This window comes from Aulonocara sp. 'chitande type north' Nkhata Bay, linkage group LG23 (assembly GCF_057382095.1).
Source record: "Aulonocara sp. 'chitande type north' Nkhata Bay isolate Kocher_YH1m ecotype deep benthic linkage group LG23, A_spYH_male_GT1.1, whole genome shotgun sequence".
Taxonomy (NCBI): Eukaryota; Metazoa; Chordata; class Actinopteri; order Cichliformes; family Cichlidae; genus Aulonocara; species Aulonocara sp. 'chitande type north' Nkhata Bay.
In genome coordinates, this window is record NC_141365.1 from 4,334,690 (window position 1) to 4,351,787 (window position 17,098).

General features: G+C 42.2%; 2 protein-coding genes across 5 annotated transcripts; both read left to right on the forward strand.

Annotated features, from left to right (window-relative positions):
• Window positions 1-1,498: 1,498 nt before the first annotated feature.
• Window positions 1,499-7,220, forward strand: btf3l4 (basic transcription factor 3-like 4). The gene is made up of 6 exons (XM_086283723.1): window positions 1,499-1,668; window positions 2,008-2,069; window positions 4,420-4,533; window positions 4,657-4,858; window positions 6,471-6,530; window positions 6,771-7,220. The coding sequence occupies exons 2-6, from the start codon at window positions 2,016-2,018 to the stop codon at window positions 6,815-6,817; spliced, it is 477 nt and encodes a 158-aa protein (XP_086139849.1). The 5' UTR covers window positions 1,499-1,668; window positions 2,008-2,015; the 3' UTR covers window positions 6,818-7,220.
• A 201-nt stretch (window positions 7,221-7,421) lies between these two features.
• On the forward strand, window positions 7,422-16,348 carry zfyve9b (zinc finger, FYVE domain containing 9b). Of its 4 annotated transcripts, XM_086281870.1 has the most exons (16): window positions 7,422-7,596; window positions 8,912-9,621; window positions 9,757-9,856; window positions 9,938-10,140; window positions 10,261-10,372; window positions 11,678-11,800; window positions 12,039-12,194; window positions 12,307-12,531; window positions 12,610-12,692; window positions 12,833-12,937; window positions 13,017-13,167; window positions 13,815-13,895; window positions 14,135-14,297; window positions 14,546-14,651; window positions 14,740-14,919; window positions 15,690-16,348. In XM_086281870.1, the coding sequence occupies exons 1-16, from the start codon at window positions 7,533-7,535 to the stop codon at window positions 15,849-15,851; spliced, it is 2,724 nt and encodes a 907-aa protein (XP_086137996.1). In that variant the 5' UTR covers window positions 7,422-7,532; the 3' UTR covers window positions 15,852-16,348. The 4 variants fall into 4 exon arrangements, 3 of the variants coding, with proteins under 3 accessions (XP_086137996.1, XP_086137994.1, XP_086137995.1); XM_086281868.1 differs by having other exon boundaries at window positions 9,757-10,140; XM_086281869.1 differs by having other exon boundaries at window positions 12,307-12,692.
• Window positions 16,349-17,098: the final 750 nt, after the last annotated feature.

Sequence of the window (17,098 nt, forward strand, 5' to 3'; positions counted from 1 at the left end):
AAGAATGATCAGAGTAAGAAGTTTCTGATTGAAGTATGTAACGCTGCATTCAAGTGTGATCATGATCAGAACGAAAGCAGATGTTTTGAGAGGATCGTCTTTCAGCAGTAAGTAGTCTGCTGGTAGGTGCGTTATTACTTTGTAAATGTGATTTTTTCGCACCGGTGCTTCTGCATCATGACACTTTTTTTTTAACAAAACAACACAAAACTTTCCAATGTGTTTGTGCTGTACTGTGTAATAAAACGGAAAATGGAAAAACAAACCATAAACATTAAAGAGAAAATGGTGGAAATGGTTTTTTTTAATGCGTTGTAGTCAAGATAATGTGAGTTCACAGCGAGGTTTTCTCCACCTAAAACATCTTTCGAGGACAGAGTGCGTCTTGTTTTAGCCCCAAGGAGTCTGAAATATGAGACTAGAATAGGCAAGAAATCGGTGATTTCTTATTATAAATTATTATGTATTTTGAAAAAGAATGGATTTTGCTGCTTTTGTGAGTGTCATTTTAAAACGACATGTTATTATTTAGTTAGTTATTACATCCCATCTGTTGACAAAACAGAAATATGAGATACAATCTTTACTTTGAGTGTCCTGAACTGCAGTCTTATAACATTGCTTTAAGCACTGTAGACGTCTACTTACATTCCACTCCAAGCTCCACTCTGTCACTTCATGCAGAACTTTATAAATGGGCACACATTGTTTGATTAACAATCGTTTTCAAAAGCAGAACTGGAAATGGACTAACATCACACATTCACACAGCGCTTATTCTCTACATTTGGGTTTGAATTAACATTAACATGCATGTTTGCATGTTTTAGGACAGTGGATGGAAGACGGGGTACTTGGAGGAAACCCATGAGTGAGAACATGAAAACTCCAGACAGAAAGGCCCTGGTTGGGGTTTAAACCAGGAACCACAACAGCACCCACCTCAACATGTTTAAGTCTCTCACTAAGCCTGTGGTTCAAGACGAGCTCAGTTAGTCAGAACAGCAGAACAGCAGATGAAAACAGGGGATACATGAATAAATAAGCCTGCTACAGAAGGCCATAAAAACAGACGTTTGCTTCCATCCATGCTTAACGTAGCACTGTTCACTGGGAAAAATGCATTTGCAATGACAAACCTGCAACTGTGCAGTTTGTGACTGAGTGAGTTTTTAAAAGTTAGATTTATCAGGCATCAGTGAAAAGTCCCACACACATACTAGCGGCCACACGTTGTTCCCACACTCGTCATGCAATTTTTGTTTGTTCTGTAATATTGACTATAAGGGGACATGTACACGGGTAATAACCAGAGTGGCTTCAGTTTCCCACACTGTGGTCCAGTCCGCTGACAGTGTCGCTTTACAGTTATTAGTGTAGTTTTAAACAGCATCCCATAGGTGGCAGCACGACACCAAATCCCTCCCGCTGGTCGGAGACGAAGAAGGGGTGGGACGGTGGGGGGGGGGGGAGATCAGCCATATGATGTGTGACGTCATCTCTTCCTCATCACCTCCATCTTTCGGTGCCGCATGCCTCTGTGCTTAATGGAGCAGGCTCGTTCCCGTAGATGCTGGCTTTTGTGAGAGGGGTGCGGTTTTTGCGGCCCGTGCGGTTGTTGGTTTGCGGACGGAGCGCAACTGCCGGCGCGAGCGGAGCAGCGATACGGTGTGTGTTCACTGTGGGCCGAGTGTTGTGTTTTCATCTCAGCAGCTGTCTGAGACGCGCGCGCGCGCACACACACGCGCGTCTGCTGTCAAGTTAGTGTCAGCTCTGGAGCTACAGATACAGTTGTATCTGCTACATCTAGCTTTCCTGTCTCTTTAACATCTCTATTCTCTCGCCTTGTTTTTATGATAATGATAATAATAGTAATAATAATGATATTTTTCCGTATTTTTGTAACATTGCTCATATTGTTGCTCCAGCTAATTTTGCAGCAGCATTCAAATACTCCCGTTGTTTTAAAAATAAATGTATTTTGTCTTTATTTTTTTCCTCCTATAGTTGAGAACATGAATCAGGAAAAACTGGCAAAACTTCAAGCCCAGGTGCGGATAGGAGGAAAGGTACGTTGCAAAAATGAAGGGATTTTGATTGCTGAGCTGGTACAGCATCACCTAGGACACATTAAGCAGGGTGGTTATTGTAGTTCTCCAGTTCGTGGTTATAATTACCAGTTACTGCTCTTTTTTAAAGTCTTTTTTAATTGTGTTGCCTGCAGAAAATAAGCACTGATTGGACAATCAAATTGGTTGATTAAAAACAAAAGAAAAAAAAATGAAAAAATGAATCAAGTATTCATTAAAGTGCCCATTAAGTGGTGTATTAAAGTTCTGATATACGATAATTTTAATAATTTATGTATTTTATTACAGTTTTTCCTAATTTTACACAATAAAATGCTTGATCATATCAACCCTTTTAAAAAAGTTGCCTCATTCTCCTCACATGCAAAGTTTTTAATAGTCTGGCCCGTCATCTTTTAAAGACGCAGGACTGCAGGCTTACTTGTGGTTCCTGGAGTTTCTGAAAGTAGAATAGGAGGCAGATCTCCTTCCAGCTCCCAGTTTGGATTCATAGACAGACTCTCTCTGCCTTTAAGGTTAGACTCAAAACTTTCCTTTTTGATACAACTTAGTTAGGGATGACTCAGGGGACAGTAAACCATCCTTTAGTAATGCTGCTATAGGTCAGACTGCTGCAGAACTGCATGTGATGCACTGAGTGCTTCATCTCTTTGTGTTTATACACCGCTGCAACATGTCATTATATTTTTATCTCCTCTCCCTCAGTCTGGTTTCTGTCTGGTCTCCCTGTGCTCTCCTTTTCTGTTCTCTTCTCTTTCCTCTCACCCTCCCTATTGCTTGTGGCAGATGGCTGGCCCTCTCTGAGGCTGGACCTGCTGGAGGTTTCTTCCTAATTAAAGGGAGGTTTTCCTTCTCACTGTCATAAGTGCTCGCTCAAAGGGAGTCACTTGATTGTTGGGGTTTTCTCCAGTTCTGCCTCTAGACACAGAATAAAGTATCTATCTATCTATCTATCTATCTATCTATCTATCTATCTATCTATCTATCTATCTATCTATCTATCTATCTATCTATCTATCTATCTATCTATCTGTATATGTATATATATATATATATGTATATGTATATATATATATATATATATATATATATATATATATATATATATATATATATATATATATATATCTGTGCCGAGTATAACCTGGAAGTCCCGAGGTCAAAATGGGAGATGCCCCCAAGGGTGGTGGAGAATGACCGAGCTAAGATCCTGTGGGACTTCCAGATACAGACGGACAAAATGGTGGTGGCTAACCAACCGGACATAGTGGTGGTAGACAAACAGAAGAAGACGGCCGTAGTGATCGATGTAGCGGTTCCCAATGACAGCAATATCAGGAAGAAGGAACACGAGAAGCTGGAGAAATGCCAAGGGCTCAGAGAAGAGCTCGAGAGGATGTGGAGGGTGAAGGTAACGGTGGTCCCCGTGGTAATCGGAGCACTAGGTGCGGTGACTCCCAAGATAGGCGAGTGGCTCCAGCAGATCCCGGGAACAACATCGGAGATCTCTGTCCAGAAGAGCGCAGTCCTGGGAACAGCTAAGATACTGCGCAGGACCCTCAAGCTCCCAGGCCTCTGGTAGAGGACCCGAGCTTGAAGGATAAACCGCCCGCAGGGGCGTGCTGGGTGTTTTTTTTTTTATATATATATATACATATACAGATAGATAGATAGATAGATAGATACTTTATTCTGTGTCTAGAGGCAGAACTGGAGAAAACCCCAACAATCAAGTGACTCCCTTTGAGCGAGCACTTATGACAGTGAGAAGGAAAACCTCCCTTTATATACACATATACATATATATATATACAGTTTCAAAGTTGTCTGCTGTTATTGGTGTTGACATGTTTTGTTTTGAGATGATAAAACATTTGAGTTGATGCTGTATATACCTTCTTAATCCCCCCCCCCCCCCCCCCCCCACACACACACACATGCAAACTGCGAAAAAAGATCAGCCCATGCACTTCCTCATGATTGAAGCTAAAGTCTTTTTTATAACTGATTAACTCACAATGGTATTTTTATGCAACAGGCTCTGATCTCTCTAGTTGCACAGTAGTTTACTTTTGGCTTCAGGGTGACTGGCTAGGCAGGGAAGAAAGCTGAAGACATCATTTCACTCTGTAAAAGGTTAAATGATGACTAAAACTATTAGTGAAAGTGTAAGTGGTAAGCAATCAGAACCGGACAGAGGATTTAAACACAATATTTTGTAACTAGCCAAACGTTTTCTGTCGCTGTATTTTCCTCCTTTCTTCTGTTTCTAAGTCACAGCCTATGACTTAGAAAAGTGTTGATCTGATTGTATGTTTTATGTTCTCAGGGCACTGCACGCAGGAAGAAGAAGGTGGTTCACAGAACTGCAACAGCTGATGACAAAAAGCTTCAGAGTTCACTGAAGAAGTTTGCTGTCAACAATATTGCTGGCATTGAGGAGGCAAACTGACGTAGGTGAATGTGCGGTCGTGTAGAGCAGACCACTGTTTAGTTTTTCAAAGGTATCAATAACGTGCATGGACTTGGGTGACTTGAGAGAACTTGGGTGATCTTTTCTCCTCAGGTGAACATGATCAAGGATGACGGGACTGTGATTCACTTTAACAACCCCAAAGTTCAGGCCTCTCTATCCGCCAACACCTTTGCGATCACCGGCCACGCTGAGACCAAACAGATGACAGAGATGCTGCCCGCCATCCTCAGTCAGCTTGGAGCAGACAGCCTCAGCAGCCTGCGCAAGCTCGCAGAACAGTTCCCTCGGCAAGGTGGGTCGCCCCTCAGGGCTTTGATTTTTATTTCATTGATTTTATGTTCATTTTTGGTATCAGCTTAACTTGTTTGTACCAAAAAGGATAAAAGAGGTAGGAGACACAAAGTTTACCTGTTAAGTAAACGCCTAAACTTTTTCCTTTTAGTTGGGATTCATTTTCACTCGCTTCCTTTTTGGGAGGATAATTTGTAGTTGACACCACAGGTTGATTATACTTTGATTCATGGGAAAGAAATTCTTGCAGCAGCTCATGTGCAAAATATTCGTATCCTCTTTCCAAAGCATTTACAGCTTCTGGTTTTCTTGGGTAAGGCTCTACAATCTTTGTCCACCTGGAAATGTGCAGTTTATCCAGTTCTTCCTGGTTCCTGGTCCTGATTCTAGGAACGGTTCAGGTGGTCAAGTGCTTCTTGGAACAGTTAAAGCCACATTAACATCACAGAGGTCGATTGAGAGCCGTGCGACCTTGTGGTGGCTTCTTCGTCTTTTTTTTGTCTTAACATTCAGTGTATATGCAGGTTTCTGACTTTCTATGCTGCTGTATGACCCGTCAGTTCAGTTTGCTCCATTTGAACCCCGGTCAAGTTCTAGCCAAAGAAGAGTTACAACACAGTTAAATATGCAAAATCCACTTTATACTTAATATTTACTTTTCAAGGTGAAGCAAATCTTTTAAAGATGAGTTTTTCCAGATGAGCCAAGATGGTATAAACATATACTGGCCACTTTATTAGGTCTTTAACAAACATATCTAAGCAGCCAATCACTTGAGAGTAAGTCAGTGCATTTAGGCACAGAACCAAGCATCAGAGTGGAGAAGAAAGGTAAAAGTGATTTTGAACATGGCATGGTTTTTGGTGCCATGCCATGAAAACGTTCGTCTGAGTATTTCAGAGGCTGCCGATCTACTGGGATTTTCCCGCACAAGAAGGTAATCTCTAAGGGTTTACAGAGAGTGGTCTGAAAAAGAGAATATATCCAGTGAGTGGTAGTTCTCGGGATGAAAATGCCCTGTTAATGCCAGAGATCAGAGGAGACTAGCCAGACTGCTTCAAGCCAATAGAAAGGCAACAGTTTTGCAAAAAAAAAAATCATCTCTGAACCAGCAACCTGTCAGCTAACAGCAGGAAGCTGAGACTGCGATTCAAACAAGCTAAGGCAATAAACGACTGGAAGAAATGTTGCCTGGTCTAATAAGTCTCAATTTCAAGTGATATGAGCCAATACTGGCATATCATAGAGATCAATACCAGCATATATGATAGAAAACTCAGCTCAAAAAAACCTCTCACCTCTGTTTGCCAAATACAGAGACAAGCGGTGTCTCCACATGCCACCAGTGCAGCTTCAGTGCTCCTTTCATTGATTCTTCAAGTCTCTGGGCCTCATTGTTCTGAAACTATTCCCTTATTGTGGAGAATGCTAACATGGTGATGCCAAAGGCCACTGCCGATGATCCATCGCTCATGGTTTGTGAATGGAGTACTGTCATACTGGAAGAGAACACTCGTATACAGATATGCTTCATCATAGGTTAAAAGTCATTATTTGAGGCAACTTTCTATCACTTTCCAGCTAAAATGTGTTTTTTGTGCATTTCGTCTTAGCTCTTGAAAGCAAGGCTCCAAAGCCAGAGGACATTGAGGAAGAGGATGATGATGTGCCAGGTATGCAGTGTCACATGAATAAAAAGAAGAATGATCAGAATGAAAACTTAGAGACAGCTACACTCTGTTAAATTTTCATCGTAGTATAGAAGATTGCTCTTTTTACTCAATTTAAGTCAATTTGCTCTTTTGAATATTTTTCTGCAGCCCTGAAAAGTTACTACAGTTGAACTCATGTATGTGACTTTAGATTGTTCCTCTAGTTTAACTATTTAATGCTGTGCTTTTGCTGTTCTGTAGATCTCGTGGAGAACTTTGATGAAGCATCAAAGAACGAGGCAAACTGACAGAAAAATTCACTGGACTGAAGTGGAGCCTCCGTCTGTCTTTTTGAGTGTAGTGATCCGGGCATATCAGACAGTATCTCCAAATATATCCCACAGTTCCAATGACCTACAGATGTCTGAGTCACACACTAGCACTACTAGGTTGTGTATTTAAAAAAGAGAGAGAGAGAGAGAAAAGAATAAGAACCCAACGCTCATCTGGTAAACGGTGAATCTCTTCCACACTGTCAGTCATTATCAGATTACTGTGGTCTTTAAAGCCAGTCTTAAGAGATTTTTTTTGTGTGTTTTGTTTATGAAACAAAAAAGACGTTTAACATTTTTTTTAAAATGATGCTGTGATCATTGACTGAATGTTCTGAATGTTTTTATCAATAAATCAAAGAATTGTGTGCAGATTCATGTGAAAAGAAGCCTCGTCAGTTTCCTACAGAATGACAGGTCGTGCATAAGGCTGGATTTTTATGTTTGGCACCTTAACTCTGCTGTCTTGGCTTGTACACCGTCCTGCGGGCTGTGTGGACAGCAAACTGGGGAGGGACATTTCTGCACACCTCTTGAGTTTCTTCAAAGAGCTGCAGAGAGGCACGGGGGAGGAGGGAGATCACACAGAAGGGGGGGTAAGAGAGAGGCGAATTCATCCCATCTTTCGCTTGTGAGCAAGGCACTGCTGCTTGAATCCATTTTCCTCCGCGCTCAGATGTAACAGGATAAAATGCTGAAGTTCTTCACAGCGCGGGATGATGAGAATGAAAGCCTTTTGGGAGCAATAACTGAGGGTAAGACGTTTGATTGCTCTGGAAATACCGGGGTGGGAATGCGTTTACTCCCATTCATTGCTTGTGCGCGCGCGCTTGTGTGTGTGTGTGTGTGTGTGTGTGTGTGTGTGCCACTGAAAAAAACGCTGATATAACACTTGGCTGCGCGCATAGACCGCGTCATCTGAAAAGCGCGTGCGCGTATGTGTGCGTGTTGCGCACTTTCGCGTGAACACGGGCTGCTTACATACATACTCCACTGTAGCCTCACTCAGCGTCACCTCAATAAAGTGTCCCGGCTGATCCGGTGTACCGGGGTGCGGGGTGAATGTCGCATTGCCTCCGGCCTCTGTGCCCGCGAGCACATTAAACATTTGCACGTGTGTGGAATGCGTCACTGTCCCGGGAAGTGAGCGCTCAGTGAGCCGGATCGGTGCAGGCAGGCACGCCGCTGTTTCGGGAAGTCTTCACTTTGTTGCCTTCGGTAGAAATGACGCCGCCAGCTTTTTATTTTTTCTTCATGTTTTTTAAGGATGGCTTTCTGTTGTAAATGAGCTGCAGTGCAGTTTAACGTGTACAGTTAGTCAGTAGCGCCCAATGTTTTGACAAGACTTTCAATCGAATAATCAAATACATGACGATCTGCATTTAAACCTATAAGAGCCTTATCCCCTTAAACCGGCCTATTCAGGAAACGCTGGTAGCTCAATGAAACATCAGTTGTGCATACATTAACTCCCTTTGCGCTGCCGGCTGCTAATGTGCTGGGAAGGGCATTGAATCAGTAATTGGCTGTAATTACGGGAGGTGTTCTTAATGTAGAAACCTTGAATGGAGTGATTGCAGAATCAAGCGGCTTACTTGCATATTTTTATTCTGAAACATGCAATAAACACAGTACTGTCACTTGAAACATCTTTTATTTGTTCATTACACATATTTAACATCCGCCTCTGTGTGTGTATTTGTGTTTGTGTAACAATATGGCTCAATATAAGGAAGCAGCAACGGTTTTGACACGTTTAAACACAAAGTTACTGCTCAACTTTTTGTTCTCTAGGGAACCAGCTGCTCTATGGTATCATTAATCTCTTGTACAACTACCACTGGCTATTTTGATCATCAGATACACCTCTCAAGGGCAACCACACTAATGCTGCCATTAGTGAGGGCTGAAATCTAGAAGATGTCTATTTAACAGTGAACAGCTTTTTCGCCTTAATGAGCAGGCAGGACGTGCATCATTGTATGTGCTAGTGTGTGTATGTTTGACAGATAGAGAGATGGAGATGTTGACTTTCCCTTCTTGCTGGTGATATCATTATCATTGAAACAGATGAAGGGGACAGTACGTCTCTTCAGGACACCAAGCACCACTGGCTGAACAGACCCTGTCTGCTGGTGCTCAAAGATGGAGATGTGTCAAAACCTGCACTGGACTGTAGAGAAATCAGACCGCAATCTCCATCTAAAGCCACATCGGATGCGACGCTCAGAAGCAAATCTGGACCTTGTGAGCAGAAACCTATTGAACATCCCACTGAATCTGCTTCCCAAGTGGAGAATGGCAGCTGCACTGTGACTTCCATCTCCACATGGGGTGAAAAGGAGTCCCCAAGCCCTCTAGTGTTGGGCCCAGCAGAGGCCGCGTGGGCAGAGGAGGAGGAAGAGAAGAACCAGAAGTCGCCGGTTCTCCCATCAAAGGAAGACTCTGTGATTGAGGAGAAGGAGCGGGAGGAAAGTGGGCTGGAGCAGCAGGATGAGACCTGCAGCTTGGAGGGACCATCTCGAGGAGATCAGACAAACACCAATAAGGCTGGGGCAGGCCGCGGGGAGGAAGCGATGGGTGAGTGCGCTACTTCTCCTGTGGATCTCGATGACATGTCTGAGACGAGCCCCGTTGGCATTCTGTCCAAGGATCGAGTCACTGTCCTTGGTGAGGTGGCCCCCGTGTGGGTCCCCGATGCCGAAGCGCAGGTCTGCATGAAGTGTGGTATCAAGTTTACATTCACCAAGAGGAGGCACCACTGCCGTGCCTGTGGGAAGGTAAAAAATGATTTAAAAGTTCATTTCTGTGTAATTAAATCTGAAGTGAAATAAAATTAGCAACTTGTAAGTGGAGTGGAGTGTACGTGTGTGTCTCTGTTCATGTGTGGTGTGTGTGCATGTGTGTGTCGTCAGGTTTTTTGTGCACTTTGCTCCAGTTTGAAGTTCAAACTTACACACCTGGATGGGAAGGAGGGACGAGTGTGCATTTCCTGTCATTCAGCACTCATTAAAAGTGAGCGTAATTTTTTTTTAGGTATTGCTGTAGTTGTATTTTTGAAATCATGCAGAAATCATTCTTGTATCCTCTCTTCAGGGATGTCTCCAAAAGGAAAAAGAAGGGTGTGGTTTGCAGACGAAATCCTCACCAATAAGCATTCAGAGTCTGCCCCGACCACACCCGTCAGGGAGCCCGCGTTCTCACCGCTGATGAGTCGAGTGCTGGGTGGGCCTGTTAAAAGTCCTGTGGGTTCACCCCAGATCAGGAGAACTTTGAGGCCACATGGAACAATGATTGGTGTAGGTTCACCCAAAACGTGCCACTAAAACTCGACTACAGGGAAAATGTTGTTGTTGTTCTGTGATTTAGAGGAAAATGAATGATATATGTATTCTCACTCTGCCTCCCTTCAACTCCAGGAGGCCTGTGGTCCCTACGGCTGGGGAACCACAGCTTTAGTGAGCAGCTCTGCTAACCTCATTCCCTTGGATGGCTTGCCACCCATACTCACCTCCACAGGAGTCAAAGGAGGTAGGGCTAGCTCGAATTTAGAGTTTAAAAGTGTAAAGTAAACTTATTGTGTTTCCTCCTCAGATCCAGATACTTCTTGTTTTTCATTATATTCCTCCCCTTTTGTTAATGCTTTCATGTCTTGCATAGTGCATGGTGCAAATATTGATGGCGGGTCACAAAGAAATAGGAGTTCTATGTAAATTGGGCAGCCCATGGCAAGGGGAAAAAATGGTCTCTGATTTTGAGCAGTTAATAGTTTAGTGAAAGCAGCAATTACAGATTCACACTGAATAAATTAGTGGTTCCTCATTTTTTTCTGCTCACCCTCCTTTGCCTATAACATTCCCCATAGTTAATACAGAAAAACAACTTCGGCGTGCAAAAAAAGAAATGAGGAACAAGTGACTCTGTAAAGTGTCCATCTTGTTCCGCTACTTGCTGTCAGAAGCTACTATTTTATGACAAGAAAAACACAGTGTTCTCTCTCCATAGCCCACTATGGTGAAGCCAAGATTTGCCTCGACATTTTTTCTAGGCTTTGATGTTTGGATGGTTAGTGCAGCTTTTTTTTTTTCAATCTTATTTAAGCATTAACCAACAGTACCTTTCACAGACCTGTCCATGGCTTGCTTTCAGGGCAAATGTTGTAATTGTAATTTAGCTTCACTGCCCCTCCCCTTTTATAACTCTTATCCCATCCAAGGGAACCACTGACCAGAAACTAGCACCTTTGTTTTGGTTTAAGCACTAACCAGAAGGGACAACTACAGCAAGTATTACATATATGCATGATTTCCACCCATTAATCTAAAGAGCCAGTTCATAATTTCACAATACCAAATATGCATGATGAATCTGTATATGTCTTTATGTTACCAACAACTTGAGCCACATTTGACTACTTTGCTGTAAATAATTCCAAATATTTTTTTCATGCTCACTCAGCTGCTCTAGCTTGTGCACATGCTCCGATGCCTCTTTGCTGCTCTTTGTGATTGCATTGTTTAAGAGAACCAGGCAATCCTTCCACATGTGTGGTCCTTATTTATTTATTTATTTATTAATGTGTTGGGTGTTCTGACTTACTACACTCGAATGCTGCTACTTTAATTTATTACGTGGACACTGTGATGCCTGGTTAAATGGGGCAGTCCCAAGGCATTAATAAAACTGATCTGTTATTAATAACAGCTACCTGCTACTTGCCATCTTATTTAGAGCCACACTCTAATATTAATCTTTAATCTAATACTGGGCTGTTTTTTGTGGTGAGTAAGAGTAGATTAGAAAACACTTTAAAAGATGTTCTAATCTACCCCCCAGACTACACTGTGGAGGAGCAGCCCTCCGAGATGCTCCTTATTCAGGAGTTGGAGAGCGGCAGACCCAAGCCTCTGGTGTTTGTTCTCAATGCTAACCTGCTCGCTATGGTGAAGTTGGTCAACTGTGAGTATCTTTCCCCTCTTGCCTTTTACTGTGCATTATGAACTGCATACAGAACTTAATGTACACATTTAAAATTGAGCAGTGTCAAGAATTACATCACTATGCAGAAAATATTTTGATCATTTTTTTAAAATTTAAATATAACTTCTGAGTATATATTTCTACCTCTTACATCTTGTATTTGTTGTTTAAAATGTCCATATGTGACTGCCAGCTTATGCTTGATTTCCCTGATTAGACGTTAACAGGAAGTGCTGGTGTGTGACAACAAAGGGAATGCACGCTGTAGGGCAGGTGGAGCTGGTGGTGCTGCTGCAGTGCCTACCTGAAGAAAAAAGCTTCCCCAAAGACATTTTTAGGCACTTCATTCAGCTGTACAGAGACACTTTCACAGGTCAGAGACATTACAAGCCCATACACAGAATATTATCAGTCTCTACTTCACGACTGTAGTATTTCTTCCCTCTTATAATAACACACGTTTCGACATCTTTATGTTTCTGTAGGGAAGGTTGTGAAACACCTGTCACTCTCCCTGTTTGGCAGCAGCTTCTTTGGCAGTCAGGATCATGCAGGCTTCCTGTACGTTCGCTCCACTCTCCAGTCCCTTCAAGGTCTACCTCTGCCAAACCAGCCCTACCTCTTTGGCCTGCTGGTCCACAGAGCAGAGGTGGCCTGGGCCAAAGCCTTTCCCTTGCGCCTCATGCTGCGACTGGGGGCTGAGTACAGATGTAAGCCAGGCAACTATGTAAGCTCTCTGAGTTATAATGTTTCTTCCCCAGTTACCCACTTTCTGTCTCTTGTTCCAGTTTACCCATGCCCTCTGTACAGTGTACGCTTTAGGAAGCCCTTGTTTGGGGATATAGGTCACACAATAATGCGACTGTTAGTGGTGAGTATGGCATTTTGTAACATTTTTTTGTGTTGTTGCAAAACCGCCCTTCCTGTCAGCAGTGGAAGTTTGGTGTCACAACTTTTATTAAACATGGTGTAACAGACACCAGATCTTTTTACCATTCTGCTTTGTTCCAGGACTTTAGGAATTACCGTTACAGCCTACCAGTGGTATCGGGGCTCACTGTGGACTTAGAAGCTCATAGGACTTGCATAAAAATACCGAACACTGGGTATAATGAGGTAACACTAAGCCTCACAGAGTTAACTCTTACATATAGTTTCTTTCTCTATCATTTACCCGTGTTATCTCCCATGTTAGCTAATGAAGGCTGTGAATAAGTCCAATGAGCATGTGCTGGCAATAGGGGCATGCTTCAATGACACTGCAGACTCCCACCTCATCTGTGTCCAAGCAGACGATGGCCAGTATCAGACCCAAGCCATCAGCATCCACAATCAACCACGTAAAGGTAACAACACAGTTGTTGGGGCAGGAAGGGACACATGGAAAGTTTTGCTCAGCTAATATGAAATTACTTTATTTAAGCTGAACAAATGAGGCTAAAACAGCAGCTAAAAGTATAGTAGTACTAATACTTCTCCAGTTTTGTTAAACGACGAGGATCTAATAAATCAGCTAAAAGATATGCATAAGCTTGAAACAGCTAAGCATGATCGATAAATGATCAATGAAATCTTATCGCTTACAGTAAATCTTTAGCTGAATATACTCCAGAGAACACTGGAAGCAAAGAATAGATTTTACACATTTCAAATTTAGAAGGCATTCAAGTAAATTTGCTGCACAAACTGAATGGATTCTGCACAACAAAAACATTGTGCAAACCCACTGAATATTATTACAGTGCATCTAAACATATGTAGCTCATGGAACTGCATATAAAACAAAACAGTTTGAGTGTGAACTTAAGTGCAGCGGAGCAAAAGTAGGAGAAAATTCGAAAATGAAAGAACAACAGTGGTTCGAGATGTTAATCGCGGCCAGTTCCAGTTATGTGACTCTAGGTGGCAGTGCATGCACTTGTAGTTTTTGCCTTGTCACTGTAAAGACTGATCAAAATGACATTCCTTCCTTCCTTCCTTCCTTCCTTCCTAGTTACTGGATCATGCTTTATTATATTCAGTAGTGCGCTGAAAGCGTCAGCAGGATACCTGGCCAAATCCAGCGTTGTAGAAGGTAGGATACCCTCTGACCAGAGAAGCCAGGTTAACCATTACTTTCTCCTCACCTCTGAGGATAGCCATCATTTACATTTTAAGTAGAGCGCCCCTGCTTAAACTGGCTTATTCAGAATTTGTTGATCTTTGTATGTGTGTGTCTGTGTACATTTTAACAGACTGTTTGTCTAGGCGTGTGTCTCCCCATTGGTGTGTGTTTGTGTGTGTTTCTCCTGTATCGCTGTCCCCTCTTCGCAGATGGGCTAATGGTGCAGATCACCGTGGAAACCATGGCGGAGCTCCGTCGATCACTACGGGAGATGAAAGACCACACTGTCACCTGTGGACGGCTGGACCAATCAGAGAGCCAGGAGCTTGTTTGTGTACAGTGGGTGGAGGAGAAATGCACTGTGAATAAGGGGTGAGTGTGTCCAACTGTTTGAAGTGCAGGAAGGCTTTTGTGTTCAGTCCAGTAGAACAATATAGCACCTATTCAAAAGGTAGCTGTGAAAAACTAACGGTGGGCCATTAGTTGATTAGAATTTGGAACACCCCAACAAAGAGCTGCAAAAAAGCGTGTAAGAGTCCAGTGTAAGCAGGACACATCCTTTTCAGTCTGTTTTAAACTGTGTGTACATGTAACCGCATATCAATGTTTGTGTTCTCCAGCATCATCAGCCCCATCGATGGGAAATCAATGGAGTCTATCAGCAGTACCAAGATGTTCCAGAAGTCCGAATACAAAGAAAATGGAAAGATCATCCGCTGGACAGAAGTATATATAATGATCTGCTAAAAAAAAAAGTTAGCATGTCCATGTGTACAGCCACCCGTCTTTACATTTGCGTGAATATTTTGTGCAGGTGTTTTTTCTGCAGACAGGTGATAATCCCAAAGGAGCAGTGACTGACTCTGCTGAACACAACCGGCTCACGGAGAGAATCGCCCGGGCATTTTGCTTGGCACTGTGTCCACACCTTAAACTGCTGAAAGAGGACGGGATGGCCAAACTGGGACTGCGTGTCACTTTTGACTCCCAAGAGGTCTTTAAAGAATTTAGCTTCTTGTAGCCAGAGAGAGAGAGATGTATAACTAACTAACTAACTAACGTGTGATCTATTTCTGCCAATTTGTCTGGTTAAACTGGCCTTGTAAGCATCAGCCCTGAGCCATGTAAGGTCACATCAACAATAATAATCAAAAATAAAATACAAAAAATAGTCAGGGTTCTTTATGGTAAAAACGTAGCACTGCACTAGTAATTTAGATGGAGAGCAGAGTTCATTTTTAACTATTTAAAATTTGTTCACTGGTCGAGACAAATTAAAAAACACATTTTTAAGTGACGGAAAAATAAGAAAAAAAGACACTAATGCAAAAATGTTTTTAGCTAATTGAATGTGTATTGGAGCAGGCCGGTGATTTATAGTAGCAAAACCTTCCATTCATAAGAAGATGAACAGCAATGACTGAGAACCAGATCGCATACAGTATGTGGTGATTAAGACGGATTTACCCAAGCTTCCATATCGTAGGCTGGACGTGCAGACTGTGGTCTATAGACAGATTATCTGAGATAATGTGCTACACCCACTTCTGCAAGTAACACGAGCTTTGTTGTGAAATAAAACAGCTTGTGTTACTTCCCAGTATGAACTTTGACTACAGCAACACGTCGTTCTCTTGCGGAAAAAAAAAAAATAGAAAACCTAGCCTAGAATTTTATCTCATTAGTAAAGAAAGCTTTGAACAAAGTTTAGAACACCACTGTGGCTTTTTAAAAAACTAATAAGTGGCTTATTTGTTATTTCAGGCTGGATTTGTGGCAGGGAGCAATGGGCAGCCCCTCCCAGCTCAGTACCTCAATGCGCTGAATAGCGTGCTGATTCCTGTCATCCACAGCAGGGGGCGCAAGAGGGACGGCGAGCCCATAGTGATGGAGCTCATTTTTTACATCCTTGAGAACATCACTTAGAGAACTCAGACTTTCCACTAATTCATCTTCTTAACCCTGACCACTGCTTCATCTCCAGCACTTCTCACCAGTTTCAGGGCAATAAAAGCATTCCAAAGGCAAAGCGGATCATATCCAAGGTCCGCATCCATCTCATCCAAGAGATCTGACTCTTTGTGGTTTTCTGATCTCACTCGGCCCAGCCACAATCAATCAGGCTACGCATGAAACCTACGATGGACCATTAGATAAGGGTGCAGCTCTTGCACTGTAGTAGCAATTTCATGGCTTGAAATCATCAATGTCACAATGTTTAATACATATTTTACAGTCAATACCTTTAAAGTGATAGCTCACAACCTTAAAGCTAAGAGAATGACTTGAAGTTATGTATCAAATCCAAATAGCAGCTTCATGCGCACTGAATGAATGCCTGGAGAATGTTTTAATATTTGATGAATTTTAACTGACTGCTCATGAAATGTAATGTTAGCTTGGAATTAAACTTGCAACAGTGACTGAGTTCTTGTCTATTGCCCAAGGACCCTGAGCGGTTTTACTGAAATATTGCCATTTTTCATCAAAAGGAAGGTTATGCTTTTTACCGTTTACCGCCCCCCAACTCATTCCTAGAGACTTGACTTTTGCTCCTGTAAGACCTAGAAACATGTACTTGTGACCTCCTTAGGTTGCTTTTGGAAATTTACAGTTTTTAATATAACCATCAAAAGGCATTATATTGTAGCTATAAATGATTTAGGTCTCCCACCATTTAAAAAAAAAAAAAAAAAAAAAAAAAAACCCCACACACCAACAACTAAAAGTTCTGAATTGTTATCCAATTTATAACAATTTTAAGTTCATTTATGGCTGCCTATGCAGAATAAGGGAAAAAAAAAAAATCTGCAGTGTAATTTAATGATTTTAACATCATTTTATATTCTGGATAGGCAGATAAATTATCTGCCTCACACAGGCAAAGTAAACCTTTTTGCAATCACCCCATTCCTGACCCTGATGAACTGATTTGAGCGGGAATTGTTCTGGTGGTTCCGGTCTGCGGGATGCCATTTCTGCCTTGTGCCATGAAAAATAGAGCCCTTGTTGACCTCCTACTTGCTGCACATATTTGGGATGGCAGAGACAAGAAGCACATGCAGACAATGCAAATGCTTTTGCTGCGACAGCAAAATGTTGGAGCCCAAAGATCTGCTAAGTGAAATCAAGTTACATATCCAATAAACTGTTGTCAGAGTTTGGGGGGAAAA

Excerpts from the sequence above, each read along its gene's own strand:
- btf3l4 (XM_086283723.1), top strand. The coding sequence starts at position 2,016 with ATGAATCAGGAAAAACTGGCAAAACTTCAAGCCCAGGTGCGGATAGGA. Across the intron at positions 2,070-4,419 it reads AGGTGCGGATAGGAGGAAAG|GGCACTGCACGCAGGAAGAA; the intron begins GTACGTTGCAAA and ends TTATGTTCTCAG. Across the intron at positions 4,534-4,656 it reads ATATTGCTGGCATTGAGGAG|GTGAACATGATCAAGGATGA; the intron begins GCAAACTGACGT and ends TTTTCTCCTCAG.
- zfyve9b (XM_086281868.1), top strand. The coding sequence starts at position 7,533 with ATGCTGAAGTTCTTCACAGCGCGGGATGATGAGAATGAAAGCCTTTTG. Across the intron at positions 12,693-12,832 it reads CAATAATGCGACTGTTAGTG|GACTTTAGGAATTACCGTTA; the intron begins GTGAGTATGGCA and ends GCTTTGTTCCAG. Across the intron at positions 13,896-14,134 it reads CAAATCCAGCGTTGTAGAAG|ATGGGCTAATGGTGCAGATC; the intron begins GTAGGATACCCT and ends CCCTCTTCGCAG.